Source organism: Phyllopteryx taeniolatus, chromosome 5 (genome assembly GCF_024500385.1).
Source record: "Phyllopteryx taeniolatus isolate TA_2022b chromosome 5, UOR_Ptae_1.2, whole genome shotgun sequence".
NCBI lineage: Eukaryota > Metazoa > Chordata > Actinopteri > Syngnathiformes > Syngnathidae > Phyllopteryx > Phyllopteryx taeniolatus.
Genome location: NC_084506.1, coordinates 18,100,967 through 18,113,638, shown reverse-complemented (window position 1 = coordinate 18,113,638; position 12,672 = coordinate 18,100,967). Strand labels below are relative to the sequence as shown.

The 12,672-nt window shown below is 41.1% G+C and overlaps 1 protein-coding gene across 1 annotated transcript in view; it reads right to left on the bottom strand.

The window, feature by feature from the left end:
• Positions 1-8,036: 8,036 nt before the first annotated feature.
• The window catches only part of LOC133477934 (ornithine decarboxylase antizyme 2-like), a 12,971-nt gene continuing 8,335 nt past the window's right edge, over positions 8,037-12,672 (bottom strand). The window contains 3 exon segments of the mRNA XM_061773303.1: positions 8,037-10,155; positions 10,526-10,611; positions 11,421-11,593. Coding sequence (XP_061629287.1) covers positions 10,019-10,155; positions 10,526-10,611; positions 11,421-11,593 — 396 coding nt within the window. The 3' untranslated portion in view covers positions 8,037-10,018.

Below are 12,672 nucleotides of genomic sequence, written 5' to 3'. Positions count from 1 at the left end.
GAGGAGGCACATTTCCTCATGTTGGGGTATTTTTCCTCAGTGAGTCCATATGTACAAAACCATATGTAAAAGATTTTACGTAGTATGCAGTACTGTTATATTTGACTGCATTTGATTTCTTCTGTAGTAAATGATGTTTATCACAAAATAATTCACTCGTTTGACTTGAATGGAAGTCTTTGAAATGTGTCTCATGCTTGTCATTCTTTGAACTCTCAACGCTCCGTGCATTTTGTTTTGAATAAAAAATGGTACTGAACAAAGGTGTTATAATGTCATTTTTAACCACCAAGAGAAAGACTGAGAAGCCATGTTAATTGCTAAGCTATCGTCACAAGTAGTCGCAAAACACCGAAAAGTGATTGGGTGATACATTACAGTAAATTTGTCACTGGTCTGGCTGGAACCGGATTATAACGGAGAGTAGCCACATTTGAACATTTGAATACATGTCTGCAGAGAAACTAATACACACAGGACGCCGTCCGGAACTGAAAATTAATTAGTGTGTCTGTGCGTACATCACCTGAGAACAGCGGCCTATACACAAATGGTTCTGGAAGTGAATTTCTATAGGTTGGCATCTCTGCAGTAATGGCCACAAATCCAATTTAATTGGAATAATCATTTCTTTCGCTGTCTTGGTTTTCAACCTTGGTTTCCTCATTTTCGGTTTCGGATAAGAATTTTCATTTGGGTTCATCACTAGTCTCTATGTGTAATGTCTGTGATGGACCGGTGACCAATCCAGGGTACCGTCTACCTTTCGCCCAATCTCAATCTTCGACCCTGAACAGGATAAGCGGTGCACCACATGGAACTCCAGCCCTCCGTGGTGTGTTTTCCAGATACTTCAATTGCTGGACAAGCGCCGCCGCCGGCCGAGGATCTGGGCAGTGAGCCGCTCCAACGAGTGGTGGGACGAGATCGTCCCAGGCGTCACATGCGGCGAGTGGGTGCGCCACTTCCGCATGTCCGAAGCCGCCTTCCTGCACATTTGCGCCAAGCTGCGTCCGGGCCTGGAGAAGCGTGACACCAACCTCCGTGTGTGCGTGCTAATAAACTTTTTTATTCATGTTTTTTTTTTTTTAAACAATTGATTTCCAAATGTCATTAATACAACAGTTAGTTCAGACCAAGCAATTTGATTGGACAAGAGTCATTCCATGAGTGGTGATATACAAGACAACAGCACTGGGACTTCATATCACTTTGCCACGAAAGTGTTTGAAAACGTTCATTTTTCCGACCTCTGCAGTGAGTGGTTATTTGTGAGTGTGGGTTGTTCACAAATTTGCATCGCAAAGATGGAACTATTTCCAGGAATAAGATTGGTTTAAAGTGTGAAAGGTCATCAGATGAGGACAAAAGTAAGGTGAAAAGCTGGAATATCCTCTGAAATTTTCCAGAAAATAAAATAAAGAAAAATAGTAAGTACAGCGGTAACTAAGAGTGCCTATGTCTCAAAAGTTCGTATGTGGAGACCATCGTAAATCAAGGAACCCTGTATGAAGAGAATGGAATCTGAGAATCTGTTAGAAATTTAAACTCCGTGCCATCAGAATGTGAATTTGACACATTTTTTACACTAACTTTTTAGAAATGTATAATTCTTTCAAAACAATCTTTAGATACAAAACATTTGTGCTAAAAATGTAATGTTTTTAAAAATTCAAAGTTTAAATCCGGGTTGTGATCAGGATGAACGTAAAGTTGCAGTTCATGGAGGTGCCACCGGATGGCGCTGTTACACATTTGCTGTAAACGTGATCACTTTTGCAGTGAGTCCCAACTAGTGTGTGGTGAGAGCTGATCCCTGATGAAAAAATCCAGTTTCCATTTGTGTCTGAAAATCCATCCATCCATTTTCTGAGCCGCTTCTCCTCACTAGGGTCGCGGGCGTGCTGGAGCCTATCCCAGCTGTCATCGGGCAGGAGGCGGGGTACACCCTGAACTGGTTGCCAGCCAATCGCAGGGCACATCGAAACAAACAACCATTCGCACTCACAGTCATGCCTAGGGGCAATTTAGAGAATTAATGCATGTTTTTGGGATGTGGGAGCAAACCGGAGTGCCCGGAGAAAACCCACGCAGGCACGGGGAGAACATGCAAACTCCACACAGGCGGGGACGGGGATTGAACCCCGCACCTCAGAACTGTGAGGCTGACGCTCTAACCAGTCGGCCACCGTGCCGCCTGTGTCTGAAAATTATTTATTAATAGATGAACAGAGATATATTTGAAATCATTGTTCGTCTATCCATGGTAGCAACGTGTAGTGATAGAACAATTGTCTTCCATTACATGGCACCCTCCAATAAAGCTGTTTCAATTCACACAGGCGACTATATCTCTATTTTGTGCTTTCTATTCAATTAGCCCAGGTATCAGGTTGGGAACCACTGACCTATTGTACTTTAATTTTTCCCCAAAATGTATCCAAATGATAAAACAACTAATGGATTTTTTATTTTATTTTAATGTTGGTGTGTGTGTGTGTATTATCATGACTTTCAAACGCACTGTGATTGTAGTGTATTTTCCAAGTGGGCCATCAGACGGTCGCACATTAACGCGTTACAAGGAGAGGAGATTAAAAGCTAAAAGTGTGTCACAGCCCCGAAGTGAAGCAGATGGCCTTCACACATCCTGCATGGATTGTGTAACAACACACGCTTCAGCTGTGAGGACATAACCAAAAGCACACACACTCATTTGTGTTGCTTTAGTTCACTGAAAGAAGTCTTTCATTTACAAACCATCCATTTCATAATAAGGGTGCTTGTCCTTGCAATTAGGGTCACTGGTAAACTGGAACCTATCCCAGTTGACTTCTGATGGATTCCTGGCCAAATGCAGGGCCTGCTCACATATAGACAAACATAAAAGATGATCCTTTGGCATGTGCGACATGCACAGGGCGGCATTGTCAGGTGGGCAGCAACGCGAGTCCAGCCAGTTCCAGACGAGGCCAAGACCTTTGGGAGTCGAGTCAGAGACAAGAGCAAGACCTTGAAAATCTGGTCTCCAGACAAACACCGGTCTGGGGTCTTACAACACTAGTTTCAAGTTTTACTTCACTCTACCTGGGCAATTCTGAAGCTAAATGTGCTAGCATTGGTTGCTAGCTTACCCTACATGTAATATTGCTAGGCTGACTTGGTGTGGTTGAATGTTATCTTCAGAGCAATAGCGAGACATACAGTACGGCATAGCACTATCTACTATTTACTGTCGCCTGTCTGTTGATGTATACACGCGCCAATACTTGTCATCTCGTAACTGATTCATATACCGCCACTGCTGCTGATCTCTCGACATCGGCACACTTGGTTGGGATTGGCTCGTCTAATGGAGGCTACCGAGTCCATGTTGTACCTCCAAATGGCAGCCATGTCGTCTAAACGGCTCATTCAGTAGCTCCATGGTCCATTGTGCTTTTATAAAAGCAGATGATAAGAATGAGGCTTTTATTTCAAAGGGCTTGATGTGAGCCGGATGCTGGCAAACATGAGGGCGCGTTTGCTTCCGTACTTTCTGAGAAATTCAGACCAACACAGCCATCCATCATCCTCCCATGTGAGGTGATTTGACGTAAAAGTCTGCGCGAGATTAAGGCCGACAGAGGAGGAGGTGTGGGACGGCGACTTCTTGCCATTTGGTCACGAGGATTAGCGAAGTGCTTGACGCTCCAAGGCCTCCATGGTTCATGTCAGTGCACCAGGCACTCACTCGCTGCTGTTTGTCCGCTTTGAACACAGTGAATTTCGCGTCACTTCTCAGCATGAGAGATGCGATAGTGTTCGCCGGACGCTCTTAGCTCGCCTTCTGCACCGAGAATCGAAGTGTTGAGGGAAGGTGGGGCGGCTGGGGGATTATATCATGACTCAGCGTGTCAAATGCGTCCCATTCAAGAAAATACCTATACAAAATCTTGCAAGAAAAATGTTTGACTATTGTTGAAACTTAAAATTATTTATGTCACACTAAAGTTGTAATATACAGTGAGTACGGAAAGTATTCAGACCTCCTGAAATTTTTCACTCTTTGTTATATTGCAACAAAAAAAACTGATATATCACACAGCCATAAGTATTCAGACCCTTTGCTCAGTATGTAGTAGAAGCACCCTTTTGAGCCAAGACAGCCATGAGTCTTTTTGGGAATGATGCAACCATTTTTTTCACACCTGGATTTGAGAATCCTCTGTCATTCCTCTTTGCAGATCCTCTCCAGTTCTGTCAGGTTGGATGGTGAATGTTGGTGGACAGCCATTTTCAGGTCTCTCCAGAGATGGTCAATTGGGTTCAAGTCAGGGCTCTGGAACAGTCACAGAGTTGTTGTGAAGCCACTCCTTCAGTATTTTAGCTGTGTGCTTAGGGTCATTGTCTTGTTGGAAGGTGAACCTGCGGCCCAGTCTGAGGTTCTGAGCACTCTGGAGAAGGTTTTTGTCCAGGATATCCCTGTACTTGGCCACATTCATCTTTCCTTCGATTGCAAGCAGTCTCCCTGTCCCTGCAGCTGTAAAACACCCCAACAGCATGATGCTGCCACCACCATGCTTCACTGGTGGGACTGTAATGAACAGGCGATGAGCAGTGCCTGGTTATCTCCACACATGCCACTTAGAATTAAGGCCAAAAAGTTCTATCTTGGTTTCATCAGACCAGAGAATCTTATTTCTCACCATCTTGGAGTTCTTCAGGTGTTTTTTTAGCAAACTCCATGCGGGCTTTCGTGTTTCTTGCATTGAGGAGAGGCTTCTGTCGGGCCACTCTGCCATAAAGCCCTGAATGGTGGAGGGCTGCAGTGATGGATGAGTTTCTAGAACTTTCTCCCATCTCCCGACTGCATCTGTGGAGCTCAGCCAACAGTGATCTTTGGGTTCTTCTTTACCTCTCTCACCAAGGCTCTTCTCCCCCGATTGCTCAGTTTGGCCGGATGGCCAGCTCTTGGAAGGGTTCTGGTCGTCCCAAACGTCTTCCATTTCAGGATTATGGAGGCCACTGCAGTCTTAGGAACCTTAAGTGCAGCAGAATATTTTTTTGTAACCTTGGCCAGATCTGTGCCTTGCCACAATTCTGTCTCTGAACTCTTCAGGCAGTTCCTTTTGACCTCATGATTCTCATTTGCTCTGACATGCACTGTGAGCTGTAAGGTCTTATATAGACAGGGAACAATCAAGTCCAATCAGTATAATTAACACAGCTGGGCTCCAATGCAGATTTAGAAACATCTCAAGGATGATCAGAAGAAATGGACAGCACCCGAGTTAAATATGAGTGTCACAGCTAAGGTTCTGAATACTTATGGCTGTGTGATATTTCAGTTTTTCTTTTTTAATAAATTTGCAAAAATGTCAACAATTCATTTTTTTTTCAGTCAATATTGGGTGCTGTGTGTACATTAATGAGGAAAAAAATGAACTTAAATGATTTTAGGAAACGACTGCAATATAACAAAGAGTGAAAAATCTAAGGGGGTCTGAATACTTTCCATACCCACTGTATAGAAAGATTTTATTTACAAGAAACATCTCATACTATAAAGAAGAATACTGATAGAGAAGTTGTGACTTTACGAGAAATGTAAAAAAAAATCAAGTAAAAATTTGAGAAAAAGTAATTTTATGAAAAATGTCAATATAGGATAGTAATATGAGAAAAATGACTGAGAAATGTCATATTACAAGAAGTCATGATGACAAAAAAATTATTGTACCAAAATAAAGAAAAATGTAAGAATACCAAAAATGTAAATAGTAATATATAAAAATAAAGTTATACTATTATTTTTTACAATAAATATGTAATATTATAACAAGTCATAATATTCAGAAGTGATTTTATTTGAAAATGTCATATTACAAAAGTTTGAGAGATGTGATTTGATGAAAAATGTTATTACAGGAATAAAGTCATATGCGGGAAAAAAATTGCTTTAATGAGAAAAGTCATATTTCGAAAATTAATTTTGACATCATATTGTCAAAATCTTCATGGGGAAAAAAAGGTGATTTCCGCAAATAAAAAAAGTAGCTAACTGGCTAGTAAGCTAACAAGGCTACAAGCTCACCAGCAGGGCGTCGGCTCGTCTAAGAAATTCCCGCCTCACTTGGTTTAGTGAGGGGAAAAGTACAATTTTTAACAGACAGCAACAGTCAGTTTAATGGCTGTGTGAGCCGCAGATACATACTTGACAGCTGAAGGTTCCCCCGCATTCAGAGGACACGCTCACACAGCTCTGCAGCCGGAGGCCAGGCTTTATTTTTCATGATTTGGGAGCCTTATTTTATATACTCGGAGATGTTTGTATTCAAATTTGGCAGACTTATTAACAACACTCTGTGCTGTGTCAAATTTCCGAGACATTTTTTACTGGGTCTTTAAAAGAATAACTACAAAATAATTAGAACATCACAAGTCTTTCATGGTAATTCTGCTATTCAAATCTTTTCACGCGTACCCATTTTACAACCCCAGTTCCAATGAAGTTGGTATGTTGTTAAACATAAAACAGAATACAATGGTTTGCAAATCATGTTCAACCTATATTTATTTGAATACACTACAAAGACAACATATTTAATGTTCAAACTGATACTCTTGTTTTTAGCAAATAATCATTAACTCAATTTTATGACTGCAACACGTTCCCAAAAAGCTGGGACAGGGTCATGTTTACCACTGTGTTACATCACCTTTTCTTTTAACAACATTCAATAAACGTTTGGGAACTGACACTAATTGTTGAAGATTTGTAGGTGGAATTCTCTCCCATTCTTGCTTGATGTACAACTTCAGCTGTTCAACAGTCTGGGGTCTCCGTTGTCATACTTTACGCTTCATAATACGCCACACATTTTCAATGGGAGACAGGTCTGGACTGCAGGCAGGCCAGTCGAGTGCCCGCATTCTTTCACTACACAGCCACTCTGTTGTAACACGTGCAGAATGTGGTTTGCCATTGTCTTGCTGAAATAAGCAGGGGCGTCCATGAAAAAGACGTTGCTTGGATGGCAGCATAGGTTTCTCCAAAACCTGTATGTACCTTTCAGTATTAATGGTGCCTTCACAGATGTGTAAGTTACCCATGCCATTGGCACTAACACAGCCCCATACCATCACAGATGCTGGCTTTTGAACTTTGCGTCCATAACAGTCCGGATGGTTCTTTTCCTCTTTGGCCCGGAGGACACGACATCACAATTTCCAAAAACAATTTGAAATGTGGACTCGTCGGACCGCGGAACACTTTTCCACTTTGCATCAGTCCATCTTAGATGAGCTCGGGCCCAGAGAAGCCGGCGGCGTTTCTGGGAGTTGTTGATAAATGGCTTTTGCTTTGCATAGTAGAGTTTCAAGTTGCACTTACAGATGTAGCGCCGAACTGTATTTACTGACATTGGTTTTCTGAAGTGTTCCTGAGCCCATGTGGTGATATCCTTTACACATTGTTGGTTTTTGATGCAGTGCAGCCTGATGTTGGTTTTCGGCCTTGCCGCTTAGATGAAGTGATTTCTCCAGATTCTCTTAACCTTTTGAAGATATTATGGACCGTAGATGATGAAATCCCTAAATTTCTTGCAATTCTACATTGAGGAACATTGTCCTTAAACTGTTCGACTATTTTCTCACGCACTTGTTCACAAAGAGGTGGACCTCGCCCATCTTTGCTTGTGAATGACTGAGCAATTCAGGGAAGCTCCTTTTATACCCAATCATGGCACCTACCTGTTCCCAATTAGCCTGTTCACCTGTGGGATGTTCCAAACAGGTGTTTGATGAGCATTCCTCAACTTTCTCAGTCTTTCTTGCCACATGTCCCAGGTTTTTTCGAATTTGTTACAGCCATAAAATTCTAAGTTAATGATTATTTGCTAAAAACAATAATGTTTATCAGTTTGAACATTATATTGTCTTTGTAGTGTATTCAATTAAATATAGGTTGAACATGATTTGCAGATCATTGTATTCTGTTTTTATTTATGTTTAACAAAACGTCCGAACTTCACTGAAAAATCACACCAAAGCAAAACATTTGTATCCATTTTATTTCTTTTTTTTTTACACTTCTTTTCCCCACCGCAAGAGACAAGTTTACCCACAGTGTACAAGTGTGGCTTGTCATCCAAAGGAACCTAACTATGTTCCCAGGGAAAAACAAAACAATAAATACCTCAACTATGACCATATAGAGAAATATACATAAAAAATAGACGAGAGAAAATGCATAATATTGAGCAGACCTGGAAGATGTTTAGAAACAAAAGATCCCCCCCTCCCAGCCAAGATAAAAGCTTCTTTGGCATTGTGTTCAAAGTGCTAATTTAAAAAAAAAAAAAAAAAAAAATTATAATAAAGTGTCTGCAAGATACCTCCTGCAATGTGAAATCTAATTGCATATATCATAATACCCTGAAGTGTTCTTTCCGCACGTACACACAATTTTGGGGGGTGAAAACAAACATTTTCCTCCTTAAGACTCAAAAGGAACAAACTCGAACACTCCTGGTGCGGAAAGACTTGGTTGGACCAGCCAATGACTTCTGACAGACTACGATGACTGACAGTTGCCAGAATAGTGCATGAATTTTGAACGAGACTTTATAAAATAATAATAATCTACATGTTAAGTGTTTTATTGCTCCGCCAACTTTGTTTATATTGAACGAGGCCGGCCAATAATTTTGGATGACTTGAATGATTGCCAAAATTATTAATTCATGAATTAAATGATTTTTTTAAATCTAATCTACATGCTAACAGTTGATTGCTCCTCCATCCTTATCTCTTATGTAACACATTTTTTTTTTTCAAATCTACATGGTAACAGTTTTTGTCAGATGCAATCCTTGATGTTGATAAACTAGACCAACCAATGACTTCTGGTTGGTGTCAAAATCAAGATCCGGCCCGCCACAGCATTTAATGTGGCCCACGAAAGCAAATCATGTGCGTCGGCTTCTTGTTTACCGCTAAAATACCGCAATTGATTGAGAATTGCATGCATTTTTTGATAAGTCCCCCTTTTAAAATAAAAATAATAATAGCTGAACGGTTTATTAGCTTCTGATTTCAAAACTACTTATCCATCAGTTTGTTCTGTATTTAATAAGATAAGGCGATTATATATTTATACAGTTTCACAGTCATAACAGCCGTCTGAGGGAAAACATAACTAGGATGTGGCCTGCGCCAAAAATGAGTTTGACACACCTGGAATAGAATGACTGACCTGAATGGTACCTTAAAAGTCAAAAATTACATTTTGTGTTTCAGCTCTACATGGTTACAGTTTGACCCCTGATCCTTGTTTATGTCAACTGACCCTTGATCTAGGTTGATGTCAATAAACTAGACAGACCAATGACTTCTGATGAACCAGAATAACTAACAAATGCACCATTCCGACGTCAATTTTTTTTTTTTTTTTTTTAAATAAATAGTTACAATTTTATTGACCCTTGACCTTTGTTGATGTAAAACTAGACCGGCCAATGACTTGTTATGGCATGTGCCAGAATGGTGCACGAAGGTTCAAAGAGACTCCTTAGAATCTGCAAGTTAACAGTTTACTGAACCGGGATCCCTGCTGATGTCGAAAATAGACCGGTCAGTGACTTGCGATTGACGTGATGTTTTGTCGGAATGGCCCATGAAGGTTAAATTTGACCGTTTAGTCGACCGTGGATCGTTGACAATGATAGTCACAAGGTTATTAAAGTCTCCTCTTAAAACTATGAGGGGTGCTATGAGCATCTTCAAAAGGTCATTTCGCTGAACGCTCTGTCGTCGACAGTGTGTGTGTGTGTGTGTGTGTGCCCCCTGCCAAAAAAAGGCAGGAAAGGGGGGAGGAAAAAGCTGGCATGTGACAAGTTAGTTTCAAGCGACTTGGCTCGCAGTCTCAGAGGGACATGGAGAGAGGGGGGGAGGAGAAAAAAAAAAGGGAAAAAAAAGACCCTCAATCCCAAAAGCAATAGGAAAAGGGAAGGAGTAGAAACGTTTCAACGTTGGCTCACTCCTCGTCAGAGCTGCTGCTGCAGTTGTCCAGAGAGTAAACCATGAAGGCCAAGTCGGGCCGGGCTGGAACCGAGGGGTCGCCTGGCTTCACCATCTCGAAGCCCATGTAGTGGAACGTCTTGATGATGGACACTAGTGGGGTGAGGGAGGGGTGCACAAGAACACTGAGTAAATTTGTATAGCTTATGACAAGTACTGGGGGGTTGACCTAGCCATTAATAAACAATCTAAAGTGTTGAAAATATCTTGAACTTTAACGACAATGTTTAATAACTGCAAAAATATGCTGTTTATTTTACATTTTCTGAAAAATAATGGTTTTTGGAAGATGCGAGGATTTTGTGAAGATATGCGGTGGGCTAAAAAAGTTGATTCCCGTCAGTCGCCGCCTGTAATTTGATCGCAATTGTCCAGTCGGTTGCAGCCCCAACCACCATTAATGACATGCTACTTATTTTTTTGTGGACTGGGGAAAAACATAAAAAAAAAATAATAATCTTACATCGATCTTCTCGGCCTTTGTGGAACCACAGGAAGACAGAGTTCACCTTTAACGTCTCCTCCGCAAACTCCAGCAGAGCGGTAAGCCTGAGGACAAGACGCACACAGTCGGTCCTTGGACGATAGAGGGAGGGAGAGATGCTGATGACGCATTCCTCCTTTTTACATAAGAGCTGCTACCACTTTACATAATACTGCAGCGCAAAGTGGCGCAGCAGACGTCCGATTGGCCGGCCGGCTCTGCAGTCGCGGCGCCCATGCAAAGATGCACACCGCAGCTGACACGTGCGTGTGCTCACTGATGTCGGGGGTTTTCAAACTTTTTACACAAACTACCACTGAAGAAAAAAAGTATTTTTTTCCCCAACAAACTGCTATAATGACCAATGTTAAAATACAGTAGCTAGTAGGCTCAAGTGTTCATCAAAAAGAAGGCAGAATCTTTATTTCTAAAAAGTGGATTTAATATTATTGTAAGCCACTGTAATTGCACAGTTTGAACACTGACACTGTGCTTTAATATAGGGATATCAAAAACTGGACTGAGTGATTCAATTTAAATCTATTGCACATCAGTTCAGTAATACAGAAAGAAAAATCTAAAACGTTTGAAAACATACGCTCCTAAAAGATTAAATGCTCAAGTATTGTACTTACAAGTTAAATACAACTGAACTGTACTTAAAAATGCTAACATTAGGTGCAGTTTCACCATTTAATTTGCTGATTTCTTGCACACCACTAGAGGGACCCTGTGTACCACTCGTGGTACATGTACCACACTTGAAAAATCACTGCAAGACATCATTCAGAGATGTGTTTCCACTCTAAACGGCTCTATTTGAAGATTACACCTAAAGAAATGTTGAAACTGCGAGTGTCCGAGTGACCCTCACCCCTCTTTGCTACCCTCGACCAGCGGGCCCGGAGGAATCTCCAGGAAGAGGTTATCTTCTGACAGACCCGTATCCCAGAAGGCCGAGCGGCGCTCACTCAGCTGGAAGTGGAAGCGCAGCAGTGAAGGGTTCCTGTTCACCTCCGTGGCTTGTGTCACAGTCAACCTCTCATCCTGGAGGCACAACCGTTGGATTTAGTCAATTGATATGTGCATCAGTGCTGTTGTTTTAGCTAGCAACAGAGTTCAAATGGCTGCAGCTGTAATGACAGTCACTGCGTGTCTTGAGTTATTGAAAAAATGTGCACAGCAGAGTGAAAATTGAATCTTCCCTTAAGGGTTCATCGTTCTCTGGCCATATAATGGTGTTTTTTTTCTTCTTTCAAATCCATGGCTCCCTTTAATATTTTATATCTGATGAAGCCAGTGAGCTCAACGGGGAGTACAATGAGTCAGTTATATGTATGATCCCAATATCTCTAATCCCCGGGCATCGTCACATGTCCAGGGTACGACGAGATGTGTGTTAACACACAGCGGCTTGTATTCGGTTGCGCCCAGAAGTACTTTAACGTAGCTTGAATTAAAATTAATGAACTAAATGTACTTCAGGCATTAAAGTTGGGTGCAGATGAAGATAAGATCAAATTTTAATTTGAGTAGTGGAAACTGGGAAGTCAAATGCTTTGAAGAGTGTACATTTTTTAGTTTTACCTAAATTACCACAAAAATATGCCTTAAATATTGTAAGAATTTTGGACATTAAACCGTCAATAATGTCAGCGCACCTCACTCGTTTCAGCCAACATCAAAGGTTTACCTCGGCATGTGTGGCTTTTTGCAACACGTTTTCAGTGGGAAGAGAAAAAGTAGCTGAGAGTGGAAGAATATGCACCGAAAGATACCATCAAGTAAGTATGCCATTAAATTTGAATTTTTGATCTTTGATGTCCTTTTATTGGGTTTGCAAGATAATTTGGGTTGGAAACGCCCTTTTTCAAGCTATTCTAAGTTTGTCTTTTATGTCTGGCAATCGAGATGGATTTTTCATTAATATTTGAAGTGTAAATAAGCTTTGCTCTGATTGGATCACTCTTATTCTTAAATTTCTTCAATTAAATATGGAAAACAGCTTTGCTCTGATTGTTCCTTGGCGATATCACGGCATCTTGTGACGGCCAAGAGATCATAGGGACATCGTGTTTGGATCCTTCGATGTCTTACTATCATTGTGAAACACAATTCACCAAGCA